This window comes from Boeremia exigua (assembly GCF_020726555.1).
Source record: "Boeremia exigua strain MPI-SDFR-AT-0100 chromosome Unknown C7974scaffold_1, whole genome shotgun sequence".
Lineage (NCBI taxonomy): Eukaryota > Fungi > Ascomycota > Dothideomycetes > Pleosporales > Didymellaceae > Boeremia > Boeremia exigua.
The window spans coordinates 2367456-2381512 of record NW_025763518.1 but is presented as its reverse complement, the minus strand read 5'-3'; the positions used below and the strand labels follow the sequence as shown (position 1 = coordinate 2381512).

The 14057-nt window shown below is 52.6% G+C and overlaps 7 protein-coding genes and 1 non-coding gene across 8 annotated transcripts; 3 read left to right on the top strand and 5 right to left on the bottom strand.

The window, feature by feature from the left end:
* Positions 1–15: 15 nt before the first annotated feature.
* On the bottom strand, positions 16–2615 carry C7974DRAFT_18786 (sister chromatid cohesion protein Eso1). Its single transcript, XM_046136517.1, has 2 exons — positions 2462–2615; positions 16–2390 (listed from the first exon to the last, which is right to left on the bottom strand). Exon 2 carries the CDS (start codon positions 2347–2349, stop codon positions 196–198), a length of 2154 nt encoding a protein of 717 aa, XP_046003095.1. The 5' UTR covers positions 2350–2390; positions 2462–2615; the 3' UTR covers positions 16–195.
* On the top strand, positions 2558–3189 carry C7974DRAFT_383350 (uncharacterized protein). The gene has a single exon (XM_046140761.1). It carries the CDS (start codon positions 2812–2814, stop codon positions 3088–3090), a length of 279 nt encoding a protein of 92 aa, XP_046003094.1. The 5' UTR covers positions 2558–2811; the 3' UTR covers positions 3091–3189.
* A 381-nt stretch (positions 3190–3570) lies between these two features.
* On the top strand, positions 3571–3643 carry C7974DRAFT_t16. Its single transcript has one exon. It is a non-coding gene; the product is annotated as a tRNA-Lys (tRNA).
* A 578-nt stretch (positions 3644–4221) lies between these two features.
* Positions 4222–4860, bottom strand: C7974DRAFT_371480 (uncharacterized protein; the record flags this gene model as incomplete). Its single annotated transcript, XM_046140021.1, has 1 exon — positions 4222–4860. The coding sequence occupies one exon, from the start codon at positions 4858–4860 to the stop codon at positions 4222–4224; it is 639 nt and encodes a 212-aa protein (XP_046003093.1).
* Positions 4861–5037: 177 nt separating this feature from the next.
* C7974DRAFT_18754 (increased sodium tolerance protein-like protein 1) lies at positions 5038–6364 on the bottom strand. The gene is made up of 3 exons (XM_046136510.1): positions 6200–6364; positions 6040–6150; positions 5038–5967 (listed from the first exon to the last, which is right to left on the bottom strand). Exons 1-3 carry the CDS (start codon positions 6221–6223, stop codon positions 5215–5217), a joined length of 888 nt encoding a protein of 295 aa, XP_046003092.1. The 5' UTR covers positions 6224–6364; the 3' UTR covers positions 5038–5214.
* A 43-nt stretch (positions 6365–6407) lies between these two features.
* C7974DRAFT_349152 (muts domain V-domain-containing protein) lies at positions 6408–9439 on the bottom strand. Its single transcript, XM_046139426.1, has 2 exons — positions 9206–9439; positions 6408–9153 (listed from the first exon to the last, which is right to left on the bottom strand). The coding sequence occupies exons 1-2, from the start codon at positions 9359–9361 to the stop codon at positions 6541–6543; spliced, it is 2769 nt and encodes a 922-aa protein (XP_046003091.1). The 5' UTR covers positions 9362–9439; the 3' UTR covers positions 6408–6540.
* A 769-nt stretch (positions 9440–10208) lies between these two features.
* C7974DRAFT_371478 (uncharacterized protein) lies at positions 10209–11140 on the bottom strand (the record flags this gene model as incomplete). Its single annotated transcript, XM_046140020.1, has 2 exons — positions 10209–10891; positions 11119–11140. 2 exons carry the CDS (start codon positions 11138–11140, stop codon positions 10209–10211), a joined length of 705 nt encoding a protein of 234 aa, XP_046003090.1.
* Positions 11141–11664: 524 nt separating this feature from the next.
* On the top strand, positions 11665–13687 carry C7974DRAFT_18746 (uncharacterized protein). Its single transcript, XM_046136509.1, has 2 exons — positions 11665–13011; positions 13061–13687. The coding sequence occupies exons 1-2, from the start codon at positions 12043–12045 to the stop codon at positions 13529–13531; spliced, it is 1440 nt and encodes a 479-aa protein (XP_046003089.1). The 5' UTR covers positions 11665–12042; the 3' UTR covers positions 13532–13687.
* The last annotated feature ends 370 nt before the right edge of the window (positions 13688–14057 follow it).

The following is a 14057-nucleotide window of genomic DNA, read 5'->3' as shown; positions in this document are numbered from 1 at the left end:
TGAGTCCGTCCGTGAACGATACTACACGCTGCTGGACTTCGGTAAAAACGCCCGATGGGGACTCTACTAATAATATTGTGCCGTGGTAGCTAAAATCTCAATGAGGCGGGATATTATGGACGCAACCGTAGAAAATCTGGAACGTGTATTGACATGCAACGCGTGACCTCATCGAGAGGCATACTCATTACATGCTCAACTGAAGAACAGCTTTTTCTGGCCCTTCTCACCACCACCAGGTCCACCTCCTCTCCCACCTCCTCTACCCACGCCACTCCCACTGCCGGGCGGCCGTCCTCGCCCACGACTCGGTTTCGACGCGCCGTGGGCCTTCGAAGTCGTAAGTGGATTACGCTCTTCGTGTCGCATTTCCTTCGACAAGTCGAGTGCGAAGTGGTAGTCGATATGCTCTGTCTTATCGGCTTTTGGGAGGTGGATGTTGCATCGTGAACAGAAAAAGGTGTCAAGGGTCTTCTGAACCTGTGCTGGAGGGTTCAGGCGAGGCGCTGGTGTGACGGGTGGATCGTGGCGCTGGTGTGTGGGTGGAGAAGGGGAGGACGGTTTCGGTTGCGCTGAGGGTGGGGTGTTCGAGATTTGAGCGTCTTCTTCTGTGTCATGGCGGTCTAGCGTGGGTGTTGATGGGCGGGTGACTTCATCGCTGCGAATTTGGTCGAAGTCGTCCCCGTCGTTATCCTCCACATCATCCTCCGTTTCGTCCTTGGTGGATTCGCTATGTGCTTTCATCAAGACTGCTCGTGCAGCATCGAAGTCTTTCCTCTTGTCGTCTTTCGGTCCAAAGAAGTTGGCAATATTGCCTTTGGTACGTCTCCTCTTCGCTGGGGGCTCTCCTCCACGATCCGAGGACATCATGGCCTTGGCCTGGTCTCCACGCACAAGGAACCCACCGATGCCAGCGTTGTTCTTCGGCCCGTCCTCAAAGCCACCAACGCTCAGTGATAAATTAGCACAAGGCCACGCTCGACCGTCCACAACTACTTGCGCAAGTAGGTTCTTCGCAAGGTCAAAAAGGATAGCTTCTGACAAAGCTTTGCCCTGTGGAATTTGGGCTGACCTACTCCGTGTCTGCGCACCCTGTCGATGATGTAGTATTATGGTCTTTGGTCGCCGCTTGTTCTCCAGTACTCCCTCCTCCACACATCTCGAGAAAATATCTGCAACGAAGATTCGTAGCCATCTTACACCTTGTTCAAAGGAATTGATAGATGGCCTGAATGACTTTGCTGACAGCATGCTCTTGATTTGAGTGCGAGTATTGACTTCGCTGTTGTCTTCGCCTCGTATAATGGAGTATAACCAGCTTCCAGTATCGTCGCCAAGTTTCTTCAATTGATCCAGCGGTTGCTCCACCAGATCCTTGACCAGATCAGTACCAAACATGGCAACAACCTCATCACCCAGCTTACCGCCCAACATCCTGATCTTTGTAAACTTCATGTCTGAAAGAAAATGCTTAATGGCTCGATTACGGATGATAGTCTGTTGGTTAGGCTTCTTGAACCCCGAACCGAGCTTGGCCAGCATTTTGTTGCGGGCAACACCTCCAGAGCACGTGTAATGAAGCGTATCGAATACATGTTTCCGCACATCGCGCACAATCTCTGAGGCTATGACCATGCACACATCGTCCCAGTCTGGATCTTTATCTTCGCCATCCTCCTCACCAGTTTCCACAAGTGCATCAGCCGCCCAGTCCAGCACTGTGGTCGGCACTTTTGGTAACGGTTCTGTTGGATCGTCATACGGAGGTGGACCTCTTAGTATAGGATATCTCTGCAGCAGTATGCTGTGCACTTGAGCGCTCAGATCCATGAAAACCTCGTCGATACTGGCTTTCTCCACACGCTGCTCTTTTTCCGGCAGCGCATCCTTGATACACTTCAAGATCCTCCTGCTCTCCAGCCGATACGAGTCCAAGCTGACTTTGTGTGTTGCCATGTTCGCAAAGGAATCCTCATGATATGCCCATTTCTCGTCACCCTCTTTCCATGTCGCTACATGCTGCATTATAAGCTCTGGACATTGCTTCAGCGCTTCTGTAGATGTTACGTGTCGACTGAGGCCGAATGCGCGGGCCGGGTAGTTTATCGCTATCAACCCTTGCCATTGCTGGACAGCAAGGGGTTTCGAAGGATCGAGGCCGAGGCGGACTGTCTCGCACTGCGCGTAGAAAGCATCAAGATCGACGTGTGCGATGACGCGTAGCGGTGTTTGTGTGCTGTACGACTTGAGTTGGTGGAGTTGCTTGTACGTGAATTTCGATTTGGGGATGCGGCGCGGAGATGTGATCGACAGAGGAGACGAGGCGAAGAACGGCGCCGGCGAGGACATTTTGGTCTTATTTTAAGGCATTCTCGTTCATGCATCCAGTCCTTTCGAGCTCATGTTATTGTTTTGGCGCCATGCGTGTAGCAGGAGGTTCGACGTTGCGGTTGCTGCTTACTATCTGCAGACGCGAGGCGCGTCTTCGCGTGGTCATGCGCGTCATTCACGACGCTTACCCCTCTAGGAGCACTACCAGGCCTGCCCATCTTCTGCTCGAGCTTCATGCTTGAATGTAGCAACACAATAAGCATCGAGATATTTGTTGACTAGCATTGGCCTACTTTAAGCGTTTTTAGGGAATTCGGCGCTCAGACGCTGCAGTTTGTTCAGTAGGTCAATGTCGTCATGATCTTTAGACTAAGATATTGAGTACTCGAGCGATGACTGTACTGTATTGTGCTACATTGCTCGCCCTGCACAGCCGAAACCGGTCTTCTACAGCCCGTTCAACGAATTTACACATTCAGCATGTCTTTCTTCAACACGCTCCTCAGCCCCAAGGTCTTAGTGCCACTCGCAGGCAATGTCGTCGCAGTTGGATCCGCAACATATTACCTGCAATCGAAGATCAACTACAATCTTGAAGAGCAAGAGGCACGTCTGGACGAAATCGAAGGCACATTACGGGGTCACATTGGCCTGATCGAAGACGCGCTGGACAGGATCGAAAAGAAGCCTAACCAAAACCATCAGGAGAAGTTGTACAGTCAAAGAGCAAGAGACGAGAAGAAGGGGAAACAGAAATAGTCTTCGAGCGAAGTTGGGGTCGACTGCACATGGCTTGGTAAAAGTGCGCCGTGTAATCTATGTACGTTGTGGATAGGCACATTTCTGTATGTAACAAGCTAGTATCTTTTAATCTGTAATCTCCCATGCACACTGTTTTGTGTCTATTTACTCAGAAGTAGTATTCACGCCACGGACTGGCGGTAGAGTGCGAATTCGTCATTCACGCTGGCTGCATAGACTGTCGGTATGCTTTGCAGTCACGATCATTGCAGGTTCCATCAAGACAGACGATCCCGCGGCGGAGGGATCAAGACCAATCGCGATTCTCCATTCCAGCGCCCGACCCACCTACAGAGATTTCGATCACGCCCAACCAACCGACCACCTGACCAGATCATGAGTGCCGCGTCTTACCATGGCGAACAGACTCGTAAATGACAGATTCTAGAAATATATATTCCCCGCTGCATCTCTCCTTCATCAAAACAGAAACAACAAGCCCGGCTGGCACAATCGGTAGCGCGTGAGACTCTTAATCTCAAGGTTGAGGGTTCGAGCCCCTCGTCGGGCTTACAGTATTCTTTTTTTGTCTTTGCAGCTTGCCCTCAGCTCTTGTGGCTGTCGAGATATCTGTGGTTGAAATTTTTTACTGGTGGCGGAGCAGTGAGGGCACTAGCACGACTTCGGACTAGCGCCTACGCATCGGCCCCATTCGATCGCCACACCACGCGACGCCCACATGCCTGCTTTGTCCTTGGAGTATCACGTGCTTGTCCATCTATCACATCACTTCAGAACCTTTGGTGCACGCCGTGGACATCTACTGTGTCTTTCCGCGTGGTAGTTGAATGTGAGCATTCCTCAGTCCATTGGAGGGCGCAAGACTTCAATTCCTCTCTGTGCTGCATTAATCAGCCACTTGGCGGTGTTGCAGGATTCACTGCATTATATCGCAACTCAAGGCGTGTATTTCCTCTGGTCAGCTCTGGATATAAGTACTCCGTCGTCGCTGCCTTTTTATCCCGGCAACTCGAAATCCAAGACTCGTCCACGAACGGTGACAAAAGCTCCATAAGCAGTGCGCATTAATGGAAGTCAAACTATATACACGCCTGGGGCGTTCCCACACCCTGCAATCCCACTCCAAGGCTACTCCCTATCCAGCTCCCCCAGCATCTCTCTCGTCGCACTAAGACTCTGACTATCCCCGTAAATCGCCGCGATCAGCGACCCATCGAGCTTCGGAAACTCGCGCTGCAAGATCTCCACATTCTGATCGTGCTCGTCCTTGCGTCCCCGCGCTTCGTAGCTCTGCATGACCTCGATCTGGTGGCTGCGGTCCTGGCCCTGGGGCAGCGCGAGATCGGTCTCGGTGCGCCGTGGGGGCAGGCCGGGCGGGACTTCGTAGTTGTTGTCGTTCAGGCCCTGGTAGTTCTGCGTTTCGGAGTTGAGGGGGGGCACGCGGAACTCGTAGTTGTGGGACGGGTTGGACGGGTTGGATGGCGAGCGCTGGGCGTCGGGGTTGAAGTCAGGTGATTGGTGTTGTGCCCATGGGTCTGCGTCATTGTGGTTGGAGCCTTGGAAGCCGGATTGCCCTTGTCCGAAGCTGTTGCCTGGTGGAGGGTAGTCTGGGGGGGTGTATTGGTTGTGCGATGTTTGGTCTTGGTATGCCGAGTATGGGTTGTGGTTTGAGACGCCATGAGCCTGTGCGGGTGGTGGGCTTTGGTAGCCGCCGCTGCCGGGCGTGGAGCTGTGCTCGTCCTGCCACGGGTTTGTATTGGAGGCCATGTCGCGGGTTTTTGCTTGTGGATGGGTAGAAGCGTAGGGATAGATTCTTGGAGTATTCCCGATCGCGCAGGCGTCCTTGTTTTGTACGCGTCTTGCTGAGGCTGTGTTGTAGTGAGAGGTCTAGAAGCAGGCGCGGGGCATGACGTTGCCTTCTCCACGTGCGATTGCCCCACTACACAGCCACAGCAGCCACATACTCGCGTTACTCGTAACGCTTTACGAAGCTGTCGTTGAGTTGTGGCGAAAGCATGTAGCTTATTGCTTGCATTAAGCATCATGTAGATGTATAGTAGTGTAAAGAGGCGCTTATCGCAGTATTACCCTAATACCAATTCAAACCTTTGTAACCGCGGCTCACCGCTTCAGCTCAGCGAACCGCCTCGATAGCTCGTCTACATCTGGTATTTTCCCTCCAGGACCGTTGTCGCTCGCTGCTGGCTTCTTCTCAGCCGCCTTCTGTACCTTTGCTGCCGCCGCGCCAGGCAGCTTCAACCTCGGCGCAACGTTGTCCGTACTTGGGCTCGGCGGTACGACTCTCAGCGGGCTCTGCGGTCCTACTGTTCTGGGTGGGGTTGCCTTGACCAGCTCTTCCCTCTCACTGTCCTTCTTCCCATCTGCGGTCAGCGAGACCTCTGTGTCTGCTTCTTCTGCCACACCACCACTGGGCTCGTCGTCGTCGGACGACGTCTTAGGCGCACCAAACGGAACGCCATAGAACCGTGCAATCTCGCCTAGGTATGCGTCTACCAGCTCTTCGCTCGGTGTCTTGGCCTCTAGCTTCTTTGCGACACGCTCTGCTACGCCCTCGCCCTCCATCGCCGCAACTGCTACCTCCTTCCCGAACTTCTCCACAAGGAACGCTCGGACTTGATGCAGCTCCTTGATCTCCGTGCGCGGCGCCGCATATATTATGCTTCGCACTGCCTCTTCGAGAGCGGGGTCAAGCGGGATCGGTGTAGACGAGTGCGAGGGGGTTGTCTGGTCGAGGAGCTGGGAGCGCGCGAGGAGCAGCTCACAGTAGAGCTCGAGGATTTCGTGGAGTTCAGTGGTGATGTCGCTGCGGATGATGTTCTCGACGCGTATCCGCGCGGATTGGACCTTGCCGATCTGTGTTGTCTTTAGCTACAGGTGCCTAGTCACGTAGAGCGGAGCGCAAGTGATGCGCGAGGCCATACGTACCTCGATGAGCTGCGCCATCTCGCGTCTTTGCTGTTTTGCTTTCGCCGAGTCCTTTTGCTGCACCATGCGAAGCCGCGAAATCGACAGCTTGAGCTGCACCTTGAGCTTGTTCTGCCCTACATTAACTCGGTCCGTTGACCGTGCTGCCCTGTTTACTCACGACCAGAGACTGAGAGGGTGCCATATTCGCGAGTATGTGAAGGAAAGACGAACGAAATGGTACGGAAGGCTATCACGTTTGGCGTGGGAGATAGCTCTTGGAGCATGGGAGGTGGGATGCGGACATGGCGGGGTTGGCGCCGGGCTGTGCCACACCGCGTCATTGGCCGCTGACACGACGCCCTGAGCATCGACCAAACGAGCAGAGGCTGATGTGGAATCATTTGAATTTGGTATATCGCTAACGCTATGCTGGTCACTCTGAAAACGCCCTGGTGAGAAGCCACTTAGACTGTGGGACAATACATCCAAACGCCATGCTGAGGAATCAGCCCTTGAATCCTACAATGCCTGGATGCCCTTGAAGAAACCATTGGCCTGCAGTGCCTGGTTCTCCTTGACCAGCTCACGCATGCGCTCGACTTGCTGCTTCTTGGTCAGGCCTTGACTCTCAACCTCCTCCTTCCACTTAGCCAGCATCTCCTTGAGCAGCTTGCTTCCCTCTTCAACGTCCTCTTTGCTCGCCTGTACAAACCCTTCCTCGTGCTTTCCTGCAAAATCTTCCAGCTCGTCTGCCTTCCGCTTGGCCATGTTGATGACCTTCTGCGGAAAGCGGACTAGCTCGGCAACGTGGATTCCGAACGACTGGTCTGAGAAGCCGGGCTCGACTTTGTACAGCAGAGTGACTTCTCGCTTCTTTTGAACACCACTTTCTGTCTCCGTGGTGCCTTCGGAGATGTGTGCTACGACATGCAGATTCTCGACTTGTGGGTAGGTATCGGCAAGCGCAGTAAGCTCGTGGAAATGCGTTGCAAACAGCGCAAACGCGCCGATCTCTTTGACGATGTATTCAGAAATGGCCCAAGCGAGACCAAATCCATCGTACGTACTTGTACCGCGACCGAGTTCATCGATAATAATCAAGGACTCTTTCGTCGCAGACTTCAGGATGTTGGCAGTCTCCAACATTTCCGCCATGAACGTCGAGACGCCCTTGATCTGACTATCACTTGCACCCACTCTGGCAAGGATGCAGTCGAAGATGGTGAGCTCTGCTTCTGCTGCTGGGACGAAGCATCCTATCTGTGCCATAAGTGCGATCACGCCGATCTGTCGAATATACGTCGATTTGCCGCCCATGTTGGGACCCGTGATGATCAGAAACTCGCTCTCGTTGCGCAATAAACTGACATCGTTGGTAATGAATGAGATGTCGTCCTGCATTTCCAGACAAGGGTGACGGGCTTCTTTAAGCACAGTGTTGCCCGTACCCCGGGGATGCATGGTTGGCCGCGTGTACGATGTGGGTGCGTGTACCGAAACATGTGCAAAGGCAATTATAACATCGAGATGCGCGAGCACAGCTGCCAACTTCTCAACAACAGGGACGTACGAGGATGCTACTGCTACAACCTCGTTGACGAGTCCGGACTGCGTTCGGTTGTAGTTTTCGGAGAGCTGATCGAACTCTCGACGTTTTTCCAGCAGGGATGGCGTCGTGAAGTAGACGCCATTCTTCTGTGTCGAGATCTCTTGATATTGCTTCTTCTGTCGGATGCAACCCGCTTCGTTTCTCGTCAATCTAAAGCACCATCCGTGAACTTTGTGATTCTCCAGGAACAGCTTCTTCTCAGTATCCTGGTTCAGATCATCGCCAGCCTTCATGTGCTCCGACTCCATCTCGCGCTTGAGTCTATCAAGGCGCTTACGGATCACGCGCAGTGCTTCGTCGAACTCGGGTTTGATGATGAATTCGTGGTTGTCAAGCGCATCGAGATCAACCGTCGTCTCAACCATATCCTGGAGGCCCACGAACGCGGTCGAATACTGTCGCAGTTTTGAGGTATACTCGGCATCAAGAGCGTCTTTGTACTGCTCGTCCATGACGGCGTCGAGTGACTCCAGAAATCCGGGCAACCGAATGACAACTTGATAAGCGCGGACCACGTCTTCCAAATTTGCGGCCTTGCGTTGGAACTTCTTTGCAAGACGATACAAATCGGGTATCGACCGCAAATGCTCTTCCTGCATCGTCTGTCGCAGTTCAGTGTCGTTTACAAACGCCTCAACAAGCTGCTGCCGCCGCTCAATCTCAACAAGATCCATCAGAGGTTGCTTCAGCCACTGCGAGAGCAGCCGGCTTCCAGTTGGGGTTTTGCAGTGGTTGAGTAAGCCGTACAGACTCATGTTCTTCGCTCCATCCCTAGGACCAGGCATCAAGTTGAGCGCCTTCAAGGCTGCGGCGTCAAGCTTCATGTACTGTGTGAGATCGTGCTGATAGAGCTGGTATTGGCCAAGGTTGGACGAGTCAGACATGACGCCAAGGTACTTGATCAGACAGGCTGCCGCACCCATCGCCAATTTGAGATCGGTCTGTGGCAGTGTCCCTGCGGCGGCCTCATCCTTCAGCAGCCGCGGTAGATCCTGCTCGATGTCTTTGGTGCCAAAGTCGGCCGCACCTCGTTCTGCCACAGCACATCCGCAATTGTCGGCTATCGTCCGCAGCTTGTTGAGCTCTACATCCTTCTTATTTCCATCCGCTTGGATCAAACACTCCTTGACACCGAGTTGAATGAGGAGTGATTCAAAGTTCGAATAGAGGTCGTTGTCGAGAAATTCTGTCACACCGAGCTCGCGAACGCTGGCATCAGCAAAGCATACCCCGACGTTACGGGCTTCTGAGGCTTTGGCAGACACCTTGACCGCAAGTATGATCGGCGAGTTCTCGACGTGGCCACCCAGCTCGTCTTCGAGGTCCTGGAGATTGCCCGGTGACGCCTGCTTCGCCACCTTCCAGTCCATTCGTTTCCCTGTTGACTGCCAGATCTCAATGCGTTTGCTCAATCGAAAAAGCGCGTCTCGGAGAAAATTGCGAAAGACCATCGTGGTCATGGTAACGGATTCAAGGCCCGGCTCTCGTCCTAACTTGCGTAGCACAGCTGTGGTTCGGTAGACCTTGAATTATTGTCAGTACATGAAACAGTGCGAGGGAAAGCTCCAAACGTACGCTATTTGCGATGAACTTCGCATCCTCGCCATGAGCACTGTAATAGTCGCCTCGGTCGAATATCCGGACGGTGTCGTCGTTCTTGTCTGGGAGGTTGCGGAAGAACTTGCAGAAACCAGACTCGTCGTCCTCTCGCATTTCCGGTCTGGACGCCATTATGTTGCTGTTCCCTACCGCTTTGACGAGATAGATGGGCGTTCAAAGAGTGTGAAGTCGTGAGTGGTGAAACCGTTGCCGCGGCTGGCACTTCCATTAGTCGGAAGACGCGTCGCGTCGTTGACGCGATTCCGCGCTAGTATACTTTCATCTAAACTCCGTCAGCGATCGAGTGCACCCTTCCTTGAGTTCGTCCATATTCGCCAAAACCGTAGCTCCATCTCGCCACCATCATGCCTACATCATGCTCACACAATAATGTCCTGCTCGCGTACTCAACACATTCACACCGCTGTCCTGCGCCTCAGCTTTTCCACAGGGGTTCCGTTTGCCGACCACAAGCCATTTGCTCCGTCAAATCAGCGAACCATATCCTCCGTTGAGGCTACAGATAGAGTAGAATTTCCTATCCAGGTAAGGAGGTATTCAGTACAATCAGGGGACCCAGGGCCTTCGCCGTCATTGCGTCGGGCTGCAACTGGTAACCCTCTGCGACTTCCAACGAGCCTGTGTACGGCATGCATTGGTGATTTGTGCCGATGCGGTAAACTCGCAGGAAGAAACTTGGTTTGAAAGCCCCCAAGAATTGGCTCGGTCTCGAAAAGAAGCAGTACATTCATTAAATGAGCAGCGGTGAAGCCGCTCCAGGACGAAGAAAAAGACGTATTGCTTCTTCGAACGTAATGCTTAAAGCCCATATATTGGGCCGCTTCTCCTCGATAGCCGTCCCTATCGTCAGGATGTGAATCACACCCAAGCGGGTCTCGGATAGTATGTTGCCTACTTCGAAACATTCAGCAGATTATTGCGGACAATGATTTAAACGCCATCTTCATAACCAGACCGGCTATCTCCACCTACTTGACCAGTGAGCCACGTGCCAGAATGTCACCGACCTCTCGGCCAGTCCTACTGTCACACCAACGGTGACGTGATCCCCTCCGGCAAGCTCGTTCACACCTTTGCCGAGAAGGAGTCCGACCGCAAGCCTCACTAAATCAATGAGGAGTCTGCGATCAACTTCTCCGAGGATGATTACTTCGACTGCAAATACTTCGACCACGAAAATTATACTCCTCGCTATGAAGTTGGCTTCAGTCTTGCATACACTGCGTTCAAGAACTCGTTTAAGAACTGCAATAAGCTTGATACTTTGTACAAATTGCAGATACTGTCTGGCGAGTCTGCCACCGGCGCCCTCGTGATTGGCGGATGCGAGGATCTGTGAGACATCGTTGCTGAGATCAACACTGATATCAACGCGAGCGAGGCTGTTGGTACTGAGGTTACGCAGATGTACGTTAAGTTTCCTGCAGCTGCTAGCGAGACTAAGATCAAATCTGTAGAGACCGAAAAGTCTGGCTTTCAGCTGAGCCGCGGCAGTCTGTCTGTTCCGGATGTCGAGAAACAGAAATGACAATTTGTGCACGGTGGCTACAGTTTCGATGCCGGTACCTTGAGTAGAGACCTGAGGGTCAGCGGTATGTTGACTGTGAAAAACGAAACAGGGACGGCTTTTCCCGGTGATACCTTAACGTGCTCAGTTACCCCTAGGTTCCTCCACCCAATCGCTTTTTGCAGATCCACTGCCTCTCTTACTCTGTACTTGCTTCTTCAACCACAGCCATTCATGTTTGCTTGGCTAGGTTGCATCTTTGAATACATCCGGACCGGTCCGCCTCCTCGCGTCGCAACCCGGAGGAGGATGACGTGGGCAGTCCTTCTTTCATTGTCGCAACCTAGTAGGCATCACGCACCTTCCTCACATGAACCGCACATGTCCAAGTCACAACCACAAACTCTTCGCTCCTGCCTTACGCGTTGCAGCCGCATTCGCACCTCATATAAGTTCCTGCACCTAATGCCACCGAAGCAAGAACAAGGCAGGTCAAGGAAGGTCCCAAGGAGCGATAAGGACGATTAAGCATGGCGATCCGTGCACCTCTCGACGCCGGTAAGGAAGATTTCATGATCGCTACAAGCGCCCGCTCCGGGGTTGCCCGCATTGGGAAGGTATGCACAACTAGCGTGGCGGCAGTACTATGCTTGGAGGCTCTCATTGGCCATACGGTAGCACCGACTCGCATTAAGGAGCGGCGAACAAGGGACTTTCGGCAGGTAGGAAGGAGGAAACAACCCACACCTCGTCGAGACTGCGGACGCCCACAACCGATTCCCGCGGACACCCATAGCCGAAACTAGACTAGACAGTAGACTAGGTCTTTCTTCACGCCTACACCTTTGCTGCACTGACTTGAAACTCGTGCATCACAGCCAGATCTCGATATATTCCTCAACTCTGATCTGTTAACCCTTACCTATATCCTAACTGACCCTGACCCCAAGAATTAAACCCAGCAGACCCTGACTAGCCCCAGGAGCAGAAGGTGACGAATGGACCTGGCAAAGGTTTGGTGTTCCTTACCAAGGCGCCACCTCTCGCTTCTCATTAGTGCTTCTGTAATAGGCTGTGGGCGTCCATAGCAAGATATTGTGGGTGTCCGCAGCCTCGACGCCCGTACCTTTGCTCCGATGGGCTCAGAAGGGAAGATGACCCAAATCAAACAATACACCAACGATGAGGCTTTGGTCCCATGTATATAAGGCGAGGCAAGTCCGACATTCATTCTTAGTCTTCGTTGGTTCTATCACATCCCTTCGTCTTAATTTAAACAGTCAACATGAAGTACGCTCTTGGTGCAGCTCTCGTTCTGCAGAGCACGCTGGCTCTGGGCAACCTTCTGCCCGTTCATCTCAGGGCACCCACACCAGATCACTTTCAGGACATCGTTCGCAACGACACCTACGACTTTGGCTGCAGACCTATCGCTCATCCTTCAGAGGATGGTGCTCACTTCACTCTTCATGCCCTACTGACAGAGGATCAAATTGCGCATCTGACAAAAGAGTACGAGACGGACAGTGAAATCACTATCCACCGCCAGATGGTCAAGAGGCAGGCTTCTGCCCCCATTGGTTCTGGTGACCGCTTCAAGGCTGGCACAGTATCTCCCGTCGGTCTTGGAACTCAAGCAAGTGGCGCCACAATTTCCAGCATCATGAACGTTAACGAAGTAAACTCTGCGTTCAATGCCTTGGTCAAGAACTATGGAGTTGGCTCGGTCACACTCCCGTACAAGACTTTCAACGGCGCTACTTCATACGCCGGATTTGTTGGTGCTGGAACAGACAAGTCAGCATACCGTCTCTACCTCAGTGCTGGTGTACACGCTCGCGAGCGAGGTGGTCCTGATCAGCTCATCTACTGGATCTCCGATCTACTTGCCGCCAACAAAGCAGGCACTGGCCTCACATATGGCAAGAAGACGTACACCAATGCCCAAGTGAAGAGTGTCCTTGCTGCGGGTATCGTCTTCTTCCCTCTTGTGAACCCAGACGGTGTCGCATACGACCAGTCCAGTGGTTCGCTCTGGCGCAAGAACAGGAACACCAAGTCCGGATCCAGTGGATCTTCAATTGGTGTTGACATCAACCGCAATTTCGATTTCCTATGGAACTTCCGCAAGTACTTCTCTGCTAGTACATCGCCTGCTTCTACTTCACCTAGTTCAGAGACATTTTACGGCACTGCTGCTGCGTCGGAATCCGAAACAAAGAACCACGTCTCGATCTACGATTCGTTCCCCAAGGTATTTCTCTCCCCTCGTGGGTTCACAACGATCGCTAATGTAGTCTTAGATCCGATGGTTCATGGATATCCACTCCGCTGCCGGCGACATCCTCTACTCGTGGGGCGACGATGATGTCCAAACCACCACTTCAACTATGAACTTCCTCAACACTGCCTACGACGGCAAGCGTGGTGTAACCGGCGACAGTGCATACAAAGAGTACATCCCCGCAACCGACAACACCAACATCAAGAACGTTGCCGCAAAGACCGTTGCTGCCATGAAGGCTGTTGGTGGTCGTTCATACGTCGCCATTCCTGCCGTTGGTCTCTACGCAACCTCGGGAGCCAGTGATGATTACGCATTCAGTCGCTTCTGGGCCAAGCCGGGTGTCAACAAGGTGTACGGGTACACTATGGAGTTTGGGTACAGCACCAACTTCTACCCGACGGCGAGTGAGTTCAACCAGAACATTCTGGACACGAACGCCGGGTTCATGGACTGGGCCTTGGCCGCGATTTCGGTTGGGTTGAACTAAATATCGGCTGAGGCGTTGGGTGAATGTAGGCGTTGATGTTGTGGATGATACCAAGGTGTACTCTGTAGTGCAGGCGAGATCATCGATATGACCGTACGAAATACATAAAATGTCATCACGAGACTGCTTTCGAGTACGCTTTAAGGCTAGCCTGTCATTGATGTGTGCGTGCTGATATGCTCGTTGACGAATGTACTGACTTGATGCAAGTGTTCAGCATCTAGTGTCCTATAAATCGCTACAAAGAGACGCTAACCTGTCTCTATTTCAAAGGGACTGAAGGTCATCGATGCAAGCTAGACATGTTCAACAGACATACTTAGACGAAAGACAGAACATTGTGTACAATGAGATCGAAGCTCACATTACCATTGATACTACAAACCGGGTCTCGAATCATTGACGCGTATCTTCTTGAGCCACGGCTTACGGAAACAAACTGACCACCGATCCATCTTTACAAGAGAAGACGGAGTACGGTACGCTTGATCCACTTGCCCAATGAACAGAGCGGGTAAGCTTATAC

Excerpts from the sequence above, each read along its gene's own strand:
- C7974DRAFT_18786 (XM_046136517.1), bottom strand. The coding sequence starts at position 2,349 with ATGTCCTCGCCGGCGCCGTTCTTCGCCTCGTCTCCTCTGTCGATCACA.
- C7974DRAFT_383350 (XM_046140761.1), top strand. The coding sequence starts at position 2,812 with ATGTCTTTCTTCAACACGCTCCTCAGCCCCAAGGTCTTAGTGCCACTC.
- C7974DRAFT_18754 (XM_046136510.1), bottom strand. The coding sequence starts at position 6,223 with ATGGCACCCTCTCAGTCTCTGGTC. Across the intron at positions 6,151-6,199 it reads CACCCTCTCAGTCTCTGGTC|AACAAGCTCAAGGTGCAGCT; the intron begins GTGAGTAAACAG and ends AATGTAGGGCAG. Across the intron at positions 5,968-6,039 it reads AGATGGCGCAGCTCATCGAG|ATCGGCAAGGTCCAATCCGC; the intron begins GTACGTATGGCC and ends AAGACAACACAG.
- C7974DRAFT_349152 (XM_046139426.1), bottom strand. The coding sequence starts at position 9,361 with ATGGCGTCCAGACCGGAAATGCGAGAGGACGACGAGTCTGGTTTCTGC. Across the intron at positions 9,154-9,205 it reads CGAAGTTCATCGCAAATAGC|GTCTACCGAACCACAGCTGT; the intron begins GTACGTTTGGAG and ends CAATAATTCAAG.
- C7974DRAFT_18746 (XM_046136509.1), top strand. The coding sequence starts at position 12,043 with ATGAAGTACGCTCTTGGTGCAGCTCTCGTTCTGCAGAGCACGCTGGCT. Across the intron at positions 13,012-13,060 it reads TCTACGATTCGTTCCCCAAG|ATCCGATGGTTCATGGATAT; the intron begins GTATTTCTCTCC and ends ATGTAGTCTTAG.